The sequence below is a fragment of the Typopeltis vanoorti genome, chromosome 19, assembly GCF_054136105.1.
Source record: "Typopeltis vanoorti isolate ZY-2024b chromosome 19, IOZ_Tvanoo_1.0, whole genome shotgun sequence".
In the NCBI taxonomy this organism is placed as follows: Eukaryota; Metazoa; Arthropoda; class Arachnida; order Uropygi; family Thelyphonidae; genus Typopeltis; species Typopeltis vanoorti.
The window spans coordinates 3,371,901-3,387,952 of NC_143567.1; the positions used below are offsets into that span (position 1 = coordinate 3,371,901).

General features: G+C 34.7%; 1 protein-coding gene across 1 annotated transcript in view; it reads left to right on the forward strand.

Moving 5' to 3' along the window:
* Window positions 1-16,052, forward strand: part of LOC150095823 (tachykinin-like peptides receptor 99D) — a 279,398-nt gene that overhangs the window by 249,545 nt on the left and 13,801 nt on the right. The window contains exon 3 of the mRNA XM_090409541.1: window positions 15,100-15,250. Coding sequence (XP_090265667.1) covers window positions 15,100-15,250 — 151 coding nt within the window. The remainder of the gene's footprint in view (window positions 1-15,099; window positions 15,251-16,052) is intronic.

Genomic DNA, 16,052 nt, shown 5'->3' on the forward strand with positions numbered 1-16,052 from the left:
TTATATAATCAACTAGAAGCTACTATAAACGTAAGTGGAGTAAATTCTTCTAAGGAGAAATCCTTTCCATCAGAAAAGGCTTTCTCCTTTTGTACATCAGCCCTCACTCTGATATCTAAATCTTTCATCACTCCAAAGATTTTTTATATTTCTGTGAATGAGCTAAGAGATTAATAACATTGGAGCCCAGCTTTAGAGACCAAACACGATGTTTACTGTATAGCTCTGAATGTTGAACCCACAGATTGTACAGCGAAACGGGACGATGTTATCTCTCTTCCAACCAGAGAGGCTGAAGTAGTAATCAGTTAAGTGACAAAGGTATGAAGATACATCTGCTATAATGGCATAAAAATCAGCAAGTTTAGTTTCACTGCGCAAAAGCTAATTTGCTACTTTAGTTAAGAAACCAGAAAATAATTTTTAAGGCGTCCTGTCCCACTTGGTTTTGTGTTTTAAGGATTTATATCAAAGACTTTGTAGTAATTGCTCTGGCGTATTGTTATATTTTAGTTCTCACGAGCAGTTCACAAATCCTTGCTAGGAAAGGATTCTCAAGTTTATGTGGTGTGAATTTATCACTTGGAAGGTAGTTACTTTTTGAATAAAAAATATCAGTTTCCATTCTTCGTGTTTACTCCAAATCCTTCACCGTCGCTAGGATGCTAGTATTCCCCCTCACAGGAGTGAAAGTCATCACAAAGTCAAACTCAATAAAAATAAAGATCACCTGAAAATGCAATAATAAATTATTTAAATCAGGTTATTCTTAGTACTACTTACTTGGCTTATCAATTTCAACAAATTCAAAATTTTGAAGCGCAATAGCCTTGAGAAAAAATTTGATGCACAAGAAAAGGAATATTCTTTATTCCTTTTGTTGTGCGAGTAAGTGTCCACCGTATGAATCTAAAAGCCAACACACACACACCCTTTCATTTTTTATGACTAGAAATGGAATTGATAAATGCATTCCCCCTTCATTTTGGAATACTCGAATAAGAATTCCTTTCATATTTGAAAGAAAAATAATTGTCTTTTAAATTTAGTAAACCGTTCAGACTTGGAATTATTATCCAAATCCTCTGAGATTCATAACAAAACGTGTTACTTAAAAGTATAAGTTTAAAAGTAAAAGGATGGGGGAAATAAATTTTTATTAATTGATATCATTAGATTTTAAGATGTTGTTCTTAAAGATGTCCTTTAAAAAGATGTTGTTTCAGTGAATAAATTTAAGAAATTCAGCCTTATTCATGTTTATTTATAATAAATAAACATAAATACATAATTTCCTTCCTGTTTATGACCTGCGTCTTCACCAGGCACAAAACAATACGTCACTTAGAGATAACCTGTTTTGCTGGTGCAATTAATGAGACTTCAGCGGCTTTGTATGTGGTTTGGAGTTTAATCTCCTCTTAGAGCGTAGTTAGCGAGATCCTCTTCATTTGCACTGGCACGAAACATAGATGAGGGAAATGTCAGTATTCACCCGAGGGAGTTATTTCCAGTACATATCTTCCAGTTGACAAACAAAACGAGTGCTGTGCTGTATAGATCAGGCAACCGTTGGATGCTAATGTAAGCTGTTTCCAATATTACCATTCCTTTAATCGTCTCTCTCCATTTCCCCATTCAAGTTTACCTCAAAAGTAAAGCGCAGAAGACAAACAGGAACGCTAACGTTAAGAGGTAATTAGATTGCCGCTGGTGTTCGTGAACTAACGGCATCTCACAGCCTCTTATCGCTTATCACCTGCGCAAAACTACCCATTGGTGAGTGCTAAGTTGGTCTTTATTTCAGAGTCCTGGAAAGGAAGCCCGTGGAGTTGAATAATCCTGACCTGCGTCCAAATGAAAACTGCAGAGAGTCAAGTTCATGTTGCTATAGTGACTGAGCAATTACTTAGACTTAAGAAACAAATGGCTTTCATCGTAACAGACATTTTGTAAGTGCTCCTTGCAAGAGTAATTTAACTATCACATAATTTTCTTAATATGCACATGATATTTATAAGTTATATGTGTTAAGAAAGCCTAATAAGGTTGCATACTGCTGCCATTGAATCAAACAAGAAATCAGCTCGTATCGATTCTGTTTACATCACAATCCTTTAAAATCAAAGGTAACGCAATGTTATGCTTAAATCTAAACGGGCATCCAGTTACATTAGCGTTCTGTTCCAAAAGTATCCTCGCAATCTGCAGCTGAAATGATTAATATTACGAAAATTCTGAAATGTGGGGAATTTGGAAAGTTCATTTCCGTGAAATCTAAAAATAACAGCGGAGACGATGCTTAATGCATAGAAGGGATTATCCCTGATTAGATGTAGCTGTGTGATTGTGCGCATAGTGGTCGGAGTTCTCTGATTAGAGAATGTTAATAGCTGATCAGTATTCTATTAATAATCCCCTAATCAGAATTAGTGAACACAAGTAGCCGAACAACTGAATAAATAAGCTTCTTGTGAGTTTACAAGAGTCAGAAGATATTTTGATGATAATTAGAATTTGGGTAGATGTCTAATGGCTGTGTTTCTAACAGGGCCAGTCTTCTGCAAAAGATAACAAATTCGTTTCGGGGGTGGGTACTGCTGTCGTTCTCTTTTTTGTTCTTCCAGTAGATAAAAACGCCTCCCAAGTAATCAGGCTAACGGAACTCTGTTGGAACTAAAATATTTCTCTTGGGAAAGAGTTTCTTTTAATTTTAGAAACATCTTTTTAATGCAGAAAGAAAATTGCTTTTATGTAAACAAATTGCAACTACGAGTACTTTATACACCAAGTAAAAAAAATGTAATTTTGAGTATTTAACCAAAAATAAATAAAAAGTAGTAATAATGCTTGTGTTACATAACACATACAACTGTTTGGTTAAAAAGAAAGCAGGAGAGAGAGAGAGAGAGAGAGAGAGAGAGAGAGAGAAAATCAATGGTAAACTACAAAAACTAAGTTGCGAAAAACTCTAGGAGGTAAACAAGTAGAAGCATTTATTTTGGGCTCATAATAAGAACAAAAAAGTTCGTTCACATGCTGCTGAAATATCAGACCACTTACCGTTTGCAGTTTATTTTACTTCTTTGTTTCACTTCGAATGTCACACCACTCTAAAACTATTGAAGGATTCCTGAGAAATCAAACTCTAAAGCCACACTAAAAATTCTGTAATTATATTATAGACTTTTTTTTTTCTTTTCCCGTTCTTGAATGTAGTTGCTCAATCAGAGAAGAGAAACTTGCGATATTATTACAGACGTTTCTCTTTTCTGGTTCGTATCGTCAGACTTGACCAAAAACGAACTATTATTCTCTGGTCCTGAACGAGTGCACATTAAAACAATTGATGCTGCACTGCATTACTTCTTCGCTATTATTTCAATTACTAGATATGATCTATGATCCTCAAGGAACGTGCAATGCTCGCACAGTTTTCACTGAAGAATTTTACTTTACTGATACATCAGTGTGATATTTCATCTTCTCACGATTTTATCTGTATGAATTTTTAAAAAAATAAAACTTGCCATTAGGACTAAATTGCGTAATGCAGTGATTTAATTCGCCTTTGTTGGACCTATTTGTAACACAGAGGAACCTTTACATCAGTCCTATTTTTAGCAATTTCAATTTTGAACTGGATAATTTTCACTTAACTGAAGCCCTTTAATTTTCACGAATCTTTTCATTATCCAAATTTCGTGATATATCTTCAGTGTTTATTAGATACATTACTACTGTAAAACAAGTAGACATACTCGATAAAAATCAGATTCTCTCTCTCTTTTTTATGATTGTATCATATATAATCATAAAAATGTACCTTTTATTGCATAGTGACTCCATTCGTTATTCACGTAAACTAGAAGATGAGATTTTCTGCCACACACACACACACACACACACACACACACACACACACACACACACATAATGTAGTAGATTCATTTATTTATTTTATAAAATTGGCCATTAAATAGTCGATCTGAATGAAAGGTAATAAAAATAAGCAATTTACAATGTCTTTTGACGATACTTTGACATCTACAATTCATCACTGATGTCTGGTTTCTTCCGGATAAAGAGAGAGGGTGAACTTTGTTAGATAGCTCCAATACACTAAAAGCCATGAGATGAGACACAGAACCAGTTGTTCAGTTCGTTCCAGATTGGTGGTATTGGCTTTTCGTGTTAAAGAACAGTCTCGTTCTTTCACCGCTATTATCTACAGGCTGCTGCAATAATGGCGTTAATTACGTCATTTTTCGCATCATTCAGTTTCTTTTTGTTAAGTTAGTGCTGCAAAGAGCACGATAAGTGCAATTCTGAAGGTAGTCGTAAAAGCAGCCTGTCTATATATATATATATATATAGACAGGTCCTGTCTATATATATATATATATATATATATATATATATATATATATATATATATATATATATATATATATAAATACAAAAATAATATATATATATATATATATATATATATATATATATATATATATATATATATATATATATATATAATATATAAATTATATATTATTTTTGTATTTATATATATTATTTATATATATATTACATGTGCTCAAAGAAAATGAAAACCTTCCGGTGGAAGGTTTTCATTTTCTTTGAGCACATGTATATATATATATATATATATATATATATATATACTGTATATATATTTAGAAAAAAAAACAGTATTCTCTTTTATGTGGATTCTTTTATCCTCGATATTTATCCATGATAGTTTTCATTCGATCTGTCTGAATGATATTGCCACAGTGAGCCTAATTGAAAAGCGAAATAGAGAAGCAAATATTATCACAAATCTTCCACTGTTTGATAATAACAGAAATATTATCAAATATTACCACAGATAGATGAGAAATATGTTTACATTTTTATACATTGAACACCCGAAGACATGCTCATTTATCTCGTATAAGCTCTTCATTTTTATGTCGGTGAAGATAATTCGGTGAAAAGCAAATATCCATATAATTGTAAATTAATAGTCTAATTTCGTAATAACTGACAAAAACAAAGCTCAGAATGATATTGTCGGAGTTCTTCAATAAGGAATGAGGTCACATTTCCAACAGCAATACAGTTCCAACAACATAGTTTAATACACTTCGGTTCAGTTCACTATAAAGCATTTTGAAACTTGGAATTAATGTTTCTAATGTTTCTAATGTTGTCCAGGAACTCAGTTGGCAATAACAACCATTGTTTCTGCAAAGATCTCTTAAGTACCTCAACGGCTGTGCGACAACACTTAGAGCATCCTAGACGTGCTGAATAGGATTAAGATCAGGAGACTGGATGTCTAGTTAATACGTACGATAGTCCCTTCTTGCAGATGTTGGTCAACGAGCTTCACGCGATGAGGGCGAACATTATCATCTTGTAGGATAAATGCCTCTCCTATTGCATCCGTATATGGAAGAACATCGGGGTCCAGGACATTGTCTCTATAATTTGGAGCATTCATGTTGCCGCTAGGTAACACATACAGGTCGGTGCTTCCACGAACTAGATGATTCCTAAGCCATCACACAACCGCCCACTTCACGGATGTTATAGGGATGAAAACACGTTCCTGGTTCTCTTCAGATCAAGGTATGCCTAGTATCGATTTGTAGAGCAAATCGGGATTCGTTTGTAAATAATACCGACCTCTGTTGGCCTTGGGTCCAGTTGACGTGGAGCCTATCCCATTATAGACATACTGTCATGTAGTATGTCTATAATGGATAGGCGTGAGGATAGGCGCAAACTACCTGTCGATTAGTATATAGACCATCTTCGGGAAGCTTTCCGCACACATTGAAATAGATACCGATATTCCTTTAGCTGAGATGAGGTCAGATCTTAGATGATTCTTGGTAGCACTGATGTTACAGTAAAGGGATAATCGAAAATATCTGTTGTCATCAACTTAAGTTGTAACCCATGACTTTCCTTCAATATTTCTCCAGGATGCTGTTTGTAACTGGTGGAATTAGTTCCACAGTGTGTGAATCACGGAACAACTGACATGCAACCATCTAGCTACTTCCACCCGACTTTGGCCGACCTCTAGTCTATGACTAGCCACCTCAATTCATCTGTTAAATAATGTCTTTCAGCCATATCCAAGGTAAGCTGCTATCACAAAATGCCTTGTTCTCACTCCAGACAGGAAATAGGAAACCATTCCAAAATGCCGTATTAGTGTCTTTTCTCATTTGCATATACACCGCTAACAGTGCCACTCGTTTATATACGATAACGAGACTCGGCGTCACGTTTCAGATAAATGTACTTCATCTTCGGATTTTTTCCCCTTTTCCCTCGTATACACGTCAGTTTATGTTAGGCTCATCATTTACTCATCATTTACATTATTTGTGCTGATTGCACTAACTTTTAAAATACAGTGTCAGAAATATTGGAAAATGAAAGACACGTCAGGTTTACTTACTTCATTCTACTTCGTCCAGCCTCTTTTTATCTGTTAGTGCAAAAATTGCTCCCAACATCTAGATCTTTATCTTCAGTTTTCTTCTCATCTTTTTCATTTGAAATTTGTTTTGTACTCTTTTCTCCATTTCTAAACTTCTTTACTAGCTTCCGGAATCACCATATTCTTGATATTCAGCTTCTGTATCATTACCAACTGTATTATTATTACCAACTGCTTCACTTGCTTACATTTTTCCGTATATCCTCTGAGAGCTCATTGTGACAAGTGGTAAGAACTTTCGATACACCTTCTTCTTCTTCTCCTTTTGCGGAATTTCCGATTTAACTGATTGTTCCACTCTTTTCTTAGTAGAACCTGCTATGGGTTCATAGACTTAAATATTTTTCGTTGTCCTATTCCTCATTTTGATGTCTGCCTACATCACTGCACTTGAAATCGTCGAGCATATCATCTTCGCATGCAGTGTAGAATACTCCTTCCTTTCCCTGATCATTCTTTACAGAGTAGAATATGACATCTCATAGTGCATCATGATATTGAAGAATCTCACCTGTTTTTTCTGTCTTCTTTGTTTCTGTAATAACAGTTAACTCGAATGGGTACTTTTTAAATACTTCTGAGAGTTCTATTTCTTTTCCGCTGATACATGTAATGCTAATATCAAGTTTGAATATTTCCGGTATCTGACTCTTTACTGTTCCCCAAGGTTTCTTGAGGAAATTAAAAAGGATGGGTTGTTATCCTGGAGGCCCCAGAACAGTATGGCATTGCATTTGGTTGTACAGTAATTCAGGTTTGGGAATTCCATTACAGAAATCGCCGTTTCTGTTTGTACTTGAATCACTTATGATAGGATTAAATGACGACTTTCATCACATCACACTTCATTTTCTGCTCCGTTTATCAGGAATATTTAAAACTGATATGATTTTACAGCATCCCTTCACTTAATAAAATAAATAAGTTTCGGCTTTGCGATTATTATAATTTTCACATTATAAGAAATATAATTCGAAATTAATCTAAGTTTATAGGTGAATGGCTTGTGTGCAAGAGAGAGAGAGAGAGAGAGAGTCGAGTCATTTTAGTCCATGCATCTTTCCTCACTCGTTTTAATATATCGCATAATTTCTTCACAGCCAAAAGAGATTTCGGTTTCCGTTCGTTTACAGTTATAACAAGCCGACAGTTTTAGCTTTTTTCATATCTTCCATCTTTTTGCTGGTGTCAATTGAATGTCAGTGCTATGGTCATTCAGTCTTATGTAAAAGTTTCTTTGAATCAAGGAACACGTTTAATTGCATTGTTCCGCACTGTTTGGCGTCACACAGAACAATTGGTATTTCTATCTAGTACTGTTAAATCCTGAGTGCATAACATTCATTCTGGACAAGGATCGCTTGATGTGATAAAATTTAACAGATAATATTCTGTTGTATGTGGTGGTTACGAAGCCATTCCGATAGAGGACACTAATGGAAAATGGTACGTATGATATTGTAAATGTCAATTGAAATGTTATAAGTGTAGATTAATTATTCTCCATTAAAACGAATGCAAATTTCTCATCAGAATCACAAATAAATTAAATAAGCTTTGAAAGCGGAACCCAAAGATGGTGGAGGCATTCTAGAATCGATATTGATTATACTGTATATGGCATTTACATTTCTATTTATATCTCATTAGAAAGATGCAATAATATTTGAATCTGCAATGTTATTGGCTTAGATATTGTTAATTAAATTATTTTTTAATTAAAGGTTTTTGTGTATAATGTTATGATGGGAAAATTATTGGCTTAATTTTCCAATTATAACAAATTACTTCGCACGTTAAAATTTAAAAAGTTATAAATTTAAGAATAAATCAGTTTTTGAGAAAATTAAAACAGCTTTTAACTAGGCATATGATGACTTAATTTTCATACGTTATTTTGAACTGTCTTATAATATCCTATTAATTTTCGTGAAACCATTAAGCAAAATTATTGATTCTGCCGAGAGTAGTCGCCATTGTTTCATATCAGTCTTCTGAGTTCGAAATAATAAGTGAAATAAGGAAGAAAGTCGTGAGGAAAGACTGATATGCGAAAATCTGAAAACATGAAGACGAGTTCGGACTCTGGAAGAGTAGCACGTTATGAAAAGGAAACGAGATTTTGGGCAATTGTAATAAATGTGCAATTAAGAGGAAATCGTCAGGATAAAAATAATGAGATTTCGTTTTTAATCTTTGACGGATCTCAAGATGTACATCTAATAGATTTTATCTTAAAATAGGTCATGTGACAGCATTCATCTCGTTACATAGAAATGGGGAGCTCTCAGCTAATCGCTACTTCCCATTCTGGCGATTAGGTGAGTTACTGGGGCATGATCAGCAGTGGAAGGAAGGACATTTTCGCTTCATATCATTCGTGTTCGAGAAAGCTGTTGACCCCTGTGCGGACCAGACATGATCAGTAGTTTCAGATCTCATCCAAGCTGACAGTGCGCAGTTAATCATCCGTTACCGAACCCTTCTTGCTGACACCGATAATCTCCGTGTCGGATATCGTGATTTAAGCTGTGGAATTGATGTAGCGTAAGTCACTGAAACAGAGTTGCTGTTTTCGTGATCCAAGAATTGGATTAAGGATGTCGGTAATATCGCACATCCAAATGCATTTCTTTACATCATGATAGAAGTGATTTTCTTAACGTGAAAAGCTGAAGAAAAAGTATAAATGCGATTTATATTATTAACGTAGTCGATTAATTATGGTTTCTTTGTGTTCCAGTAGCTTGTACGAGACTCGTGAATAGCTTTTTTCGCTTCGTCATTTACTGGCTGCCAAACGAGTTCGTATAATGACGCAGTTAATAAAGTTCTTTCTGAATTGGATAAAAATGAAATGAAAACGAAAAACATGAAAGGAAGTAATCACCTTTGAGAGTTTGTAGAACAAAATTGGCGATTCATTTTTCTCGATTAATTTCTTAGTCTTTTCAATTATCAGCAAATATTTATGACACATTCCTTATAGAGTTTTCATCCGTCATAACAGGGAAATCTTGCTCCGACGCATTTTACGAATAAAGTACACTCGATTTCAAGCCTGGCCAACCAACTGGACATTCAATCGTTTTTAACTAGCTTGATAAAAGTTTAGTTCAATAGTTAAAAGAGTTTCGCACAGATTCTCATTTTACATCTTGCAGGAGCTACACTGAGTGCCCACTTTATTAGTAACACCTTTCTATTTTCTTAAATGGAGAGGTGTTTTTAATAAAGTCACTCAGTGTAGTTACAGTGCCTTTTTCAGATTAAATTCATCATCGATCTCCTCATGTCTGAGGGCTCATAACCTTGGTAACAGTGCTTCTCCATCTACTTCTATCTCCTGACATGGCAGTGGCTTCTTCCACGGAAAGTCTTGGGATCATTTCGATTTGATCTATCCATCTTTCTTTTGGTCTTCCTTTCCTGCGTTTCCCTTCTAGTTTTCCATGCATTATTTCCTTCTCGATGTTATCACCATCTCGTTGTGATATATGTCCAAAATACTGAAATATATTCTTGTCGACTATGTCACTCAGTCTCTTTCTGATGTTTAATTGATTCAGAATACAGACATTCGTTATTTTATCATAAGAGATATTCAGCATCCTTCTCCACCACCACATTTCAAAGCTGCCAAGTGTCCCTTTGTCTCTGTTACCAAGTGTCCATGATTCTACACCATACAGAACGATTGAGAAAATAAGAGTATTCACTTATTTATTATTAGTAGTAGTATTATTACGTGACACACCAGGGAGTCCAAAGACTCATCGAGGGAGGGCACTTACTCTACAACTTTCTGTCTCTACCACTCAATCCACCAACTACACCAACGCCATCTACCGCCTGACATCTCCACTAGTATTTCCACATTCCATCAAACACATCCATGCCTATGGTGAGATTCGAACCCACAGCCTTTTGGCTGGAGAGCAGATGCCGCTGGGCCAACCAGGCCGGTTTACATTTGGTAGTGGTAGAAATATTTCTATCTTTCCATATCTTTTTTAGTTACGCCATGGCATTCCTTCCCATAACAATTCTTTTTATTTCAGTATGGCAACTGCGTTTATTATCTATCAGAGCTCCAAGATATATGAATATGAACTGTTCTACTTTTTCAAAGTTGATACTATGAGTAGATGTTTCTTCTTTTCTTGGTCATATACTTGGTCTTATCGCTGTTAATTTTAAGTCCGTATTTAATGCTCTCCCAATAAGTGACATCAGTTATCTTCCATTGCTGGCCATAAACACAGCATCATTTGGATACCTGAAGTTGTTTATCTTCTTACCTGCAACGGAGATTCCTGCAATTCAGATTACGTATCAAAATGAAAAAATAAAAAATATAAATATATGTGACAAGTAGATTGCTATTGTAGCTTAGTTAATATTTGGTACTTTAGTCCATTTTATGTTGCATTTGTTATTGAATTTGCGAAAAGATGCAAATCAACACTGGATGCATTGGGTAATATTTTTTCAGCTCTGTTATTCAACTGATAAGACGATTTTGTGTTATTTGTAAAAGATATTCAGAGAAAAATAAACGAAGTTGTTACTGCATTTCAGCATTCGTATCGGAAACAGACTTCACTATTGATGTTCGTATAATTTGGTGTCCACGCCCTTCTAGAAAATTCTAACACGCAAAATGCTTTAACTTTCTTCTAGAAAAATGCTAAATGCTATCACGCATCATACAGACAGAAAAGTTGTGCACAAAAGAAGAAGAAAAGTAGTGATTATCTTGGCTCCTCACGGCGTAAAGAATCTCCAAGCAGAAATATCGATTTCACCTTAGAAAATAAGGCAGGCGAAACCTTCATGGAAAATTGGGGTTGAAAGGTAGAGGCCGAATTTCCGTATAACAAATCTCTAAACATTTAAGAATAATTGATCCATACCGAAATAATTAATCAAAGCACTGGTAAAATTCAAACAAAAGTTTATATCATAAAATCTCATATGATATCATAACTTAATATCATAAAAGAATATGTATTTTGGTTCTAAGTGCTTAGTTCGTAATGACGTGATTATTTACATTTGATTTTAAACATGCACAGTATGGCTCTAAATACAAAAGAAACGCCTTTTAAATATGGATACCAAAACTTCGTTCATGAAGTCTTTCGAATAATCGCTCGATGCTTATTGATATTCACTTGTATTTTTTTCCAGATATGGCGAGATTCCTATTAGTATAATATTGCATAAAATTTTTTATATTACATTTTACTGTAATTTTTACATTAATTTTTGCTTCACGACAACCTGTGTTTTTATATGACTTTCGTCATGAGGGACTTTTATAAACCTCTGGTGCATTTGTACCGCAGTGGACTAAGGATTTCTTCTGTTTTTGATGAATTTTATATATTTTGTGTCATTTTATTTCAACACTCCGGAAACTCTGCTCTACAGACCAATCATTGAACTTTTCAAGCCACTTCAGGAATTCAGTAAGCAATTCAGTAAGCGATCTCCCACTGGGAAATAAAGTGCATCTCCTGCCTAAAGACAGGATGACAAAAATTTATAAGAAAAATAACCATATCTCATGAAAAGAAAGAAACGTTGTGTATTCTGATAGAAATATATCGAACTATTCGAGAAACTACCATAATACGTTTTCCTTAAAAATGAGACGCGATTTCACTTCAAACGGAAACGGGATTTCAGATAAACTTCACATGCACTCCCTGCGCCGCTTTGTAATAAATCTACAACTTGTGAAGTCTTATTAAGGACTGCAATGGCTGTCGAAGTTAAAAGAAGCACCTTTTTGATTTAGCAATAATTTGTTGAAAACATGTATTGAAACAGTAACGACACGCTTTCTGCCTTAACCGCTATAAACCAATTCCTTTGTTCGAATGAAAGTTGAATGTTCGTGAAAGCGTTTGAAACCATGCGTGCTGCTGACTTACTCTTTCATTCTGGGATGCTAATGAAATTAAAACCTGTAGTCACTTTCAAAGATTTCCTGCAGCCACTTATCCGCATCCACAGGGAGATGATGTGATGCAACTCATTTCGAACAAGCCATAAAGGCTACTTGCTTCATTTGTCTGTCATCAGCAATAATCTCGCCATATTCTCAGCTGCTGTTGTTCGGGAACTTGCTAATTACGGAGTCGAAATGGAAAGCTTTCATTTTGCAGAGAGAGCCAGACAGACATACATAAGGTAACATGTGACCTCTTCGAATGTTAAGTGATATTGTCCCCATCAGCACTTAACTGAACCACGTTGAACGTATACGTCGTATCGCTAAACAGGCGGTTTCGTGTTAGAAACGCCGGTATTGATGATATGTCACTAACAGACCTCTACTTGATGTGGAATACAAAACCATTTGTCTATTTTAGATGATTTCTGACCGTCTGTTGCTATTTCCTACTTATCATATCCAATACGAAATTTACTCTCATGAAATTTCCTGACAGAAATGACAACTTCAACACCTACTTACCACAACTGTGTACAAAGTGGTGATGCAATCATCTCCGCTTTGTACACACTCGCTTTTGCTGATGTTACTCCTTGTGCATTGCTAATTATGATTCGCATCGCAGGATTTTGATTACGCCTGTTAACATCTTCCCTGCTGTGATATTATTTGCAGTACGAAGTATTTTTTAAAGTATTTTTCTATTTTAAATTTGAAGTTATCTAGCAGTAATTATAAGTAGTGAGACTTCAGTATAGAAAATAACGATGATGACTTTTCGAGAAATATTATCGTAATACACTCAATTATCTGGCCTAATTATCGTAATTGGGTGAGAATTTTTATGTCACTATGGGAATGAGGTGTAAAATCTTCTCCTTCTTCAATGTCTTATTAATATTCATGTGCTTAGGTTGGGTTGTGTGTTTAAAAGGAGGAAGAGTTCGATTTTTTTCTCTTCCTATGTAATATGTCAATCTGAGTTCAACGCGGATTCGTAATGTCTTAGCATATCCAAACTCTAAAGCCTCCATTTCTGAGTTTATTTATAAATAGAGTGTAGAACATTTGCACCATCGTGAGAGTGATCTTCTCTATTTGCACAAAATATTCCCAGATTTTGGCTACTTTTACGTAACTTAGTTGTATTATTATGTATTCTCTGAGGACAAATGCTGACATGCCGGATTGTCTCTTTATTTTCTTGAGTCCACCGTGAAGTTTGCTTCCCCTTGCAGATCACTTTCCCACATGCCTCATTGGCTTAATTAGAATTTTCTGTAGATTTTACATCTGCATATCTGAGATTTGGTATTTGTTTTCAAACTCTTTCATATTTTCCCCATTTTTCAGATTCGAGTTTAAAATTCATTTCTGAAAGAAGCTTAACTTTGGTTCTTTCATAACGATTTTACTTTCCAATATGGTATTCATTTTATCTTATTCAAAACTGAATGGTGATGGCTTTCTATTTCAAATCCTCTGTCTAATTTTATATCTTGAACCATCATGCAAATAGTGATATCAACATTAGTTCATTTGTTTTCATTTCTTTATCTCACATGTTTCTCTCCATGTGAATTCTGTGCAGATCTTTATATAGAACATTATTGAGTATTACTGAAGTAGTCCTTATCTCTAATAGAAATCCAGCAGGTAATTAGTAATTACCATTATTATTAACTTGGCACTACTCTACAAATTTCCTGAAAACCGATTCTATATGTCTGGGATCCACTCCCTACTTTGCTACTGAAGTCTCCAGAAGAGTCCGCTATTAATTTTCTTTATCTCAGTTGCTCATGAATCGAAAACCTGCTGAACGTTTTCACTCTTATAACCGGTGTTACCGTCGGTATGCATGTCTCAACGTCAAACTTTGAAAAATTTTCACATTTCTCTACCAGGAATTGCTTGCAATTCAACATTTATGTTTGTGTTTATTAGTAAAGACGGTATTATTTATTTCCCCTGATTTTTGTTTTCTGGTTGTTGTTGTTGTTTAGAAATACCCCGCGTATTTTTGACACCATCTCGGTTACTTCAAATCAATGCCGTTTCTCTAATTCTTTCGCTAATTCTTTACCGCTCATTCTTCTTATTTTGATGCCAGTTATTACATTCTCCTTATATGAACGGGATACAATATGGATGTAAATGGGATGTATGATATATTATTACAATTTAAAAAAACGAAGAAAGAATTCAATCCAATCCCCTTCAGTGTAGTCTATTCGTTGCTATCAATGGAGCAAGTCAACTGACTCTTGCATTTCTGACAAGACGACTCAATTTCCAATTAATGCATATTATCTTTCAGTTCCACCAGCTGACCAGTGTGTAAAATTGCCTTTAATTTTATTTCTTAGTTTAACACATCCTGCAAGCATATATTTCAAGTTTACAGGTGGCTTCGTTAGTTCACACTTCTTTCTGTATTCCCAATTTTAAACAAGCGTTCTTCTTGGCAACTCAGCCAACATAGATGACAGGAGCTTAAATAATTGTCAGCAATGGATTACACGTAAGAAATATTAGCAGTATTGCTACAAAAGTTTGCATTCCTTTGAAAACCAGCAATTAAATAATTTCCTTTTTTTTTTTTTTTCCACAGATACAACGTAATGATTTTAATTCTCACTTATGTCTTACCGATCACTTCAATGACTTACACTTATTTCAAAGTAGGAAGAGAGCTTTGGGGCAGTAAATCCATTGGCGAGTGTACTGCAAAGCAGATGGAAAGCATCAAATCAAAACGAAAGGTGAGCGTAATTTTTATATTTTAATTTAAGATATTTTTGATTTGGTGACTTAATAAAAATTACCCGACCCACCCACTCAACTAGTATTGCGATGCTTCACTAGAACAGGAAATAAGAAACGCAAATTATGATCTTTTAAAAACTACCATAACTTTCACGTCCTTATTTTTTCGTAAGCCATTTCGCAAGAGAATATGGTCGATTTAAGATATCTAGCTAGAGCCAACTTTTTTTCTCTCGAAGTCCATGCCTTCGTTTATACTCCATGTTGATCTGCCAAATGGTATGTTAATGTCGAGTATAATTAAGTAGCACAGTGTACTCCACGTTTAATTCTGTCGAACCATACTTTATTATTATTATTATTTATTTATTTATTTATTTATTAACATAATTTATTCACAGAGTCAAAACAAGATATCATTTAAACATCAATCTGACTGGTGATACAGAACAATTCAGATTCTACCCAAGAATCTAAGAATAGTCTGTTAGGTAGCGCCTTCAAATATGGACTGTTTTCCAAGTAATGCCGTTTTTTGTACATCATATGGGTTCACTTCGTGAACGTTTAATTGCTGTAAATAGTTTTAGCTTCTTTGAAATTGCACTAAATGCACCGAACTATTGGAATAACTTTGGTGTGTTTAAGGCACAGCCGGCCAACTTCGATTGCCAGATCTCGATATTTAGTAATTTTTTTTCAGTTCTTTGTTGTTAATGTTCTTATCACTGGGTACTCGATATCGATAATCCAAACCTGTCGATGTTCGATAATTATGATGTTAGGTCTATTGTGCTC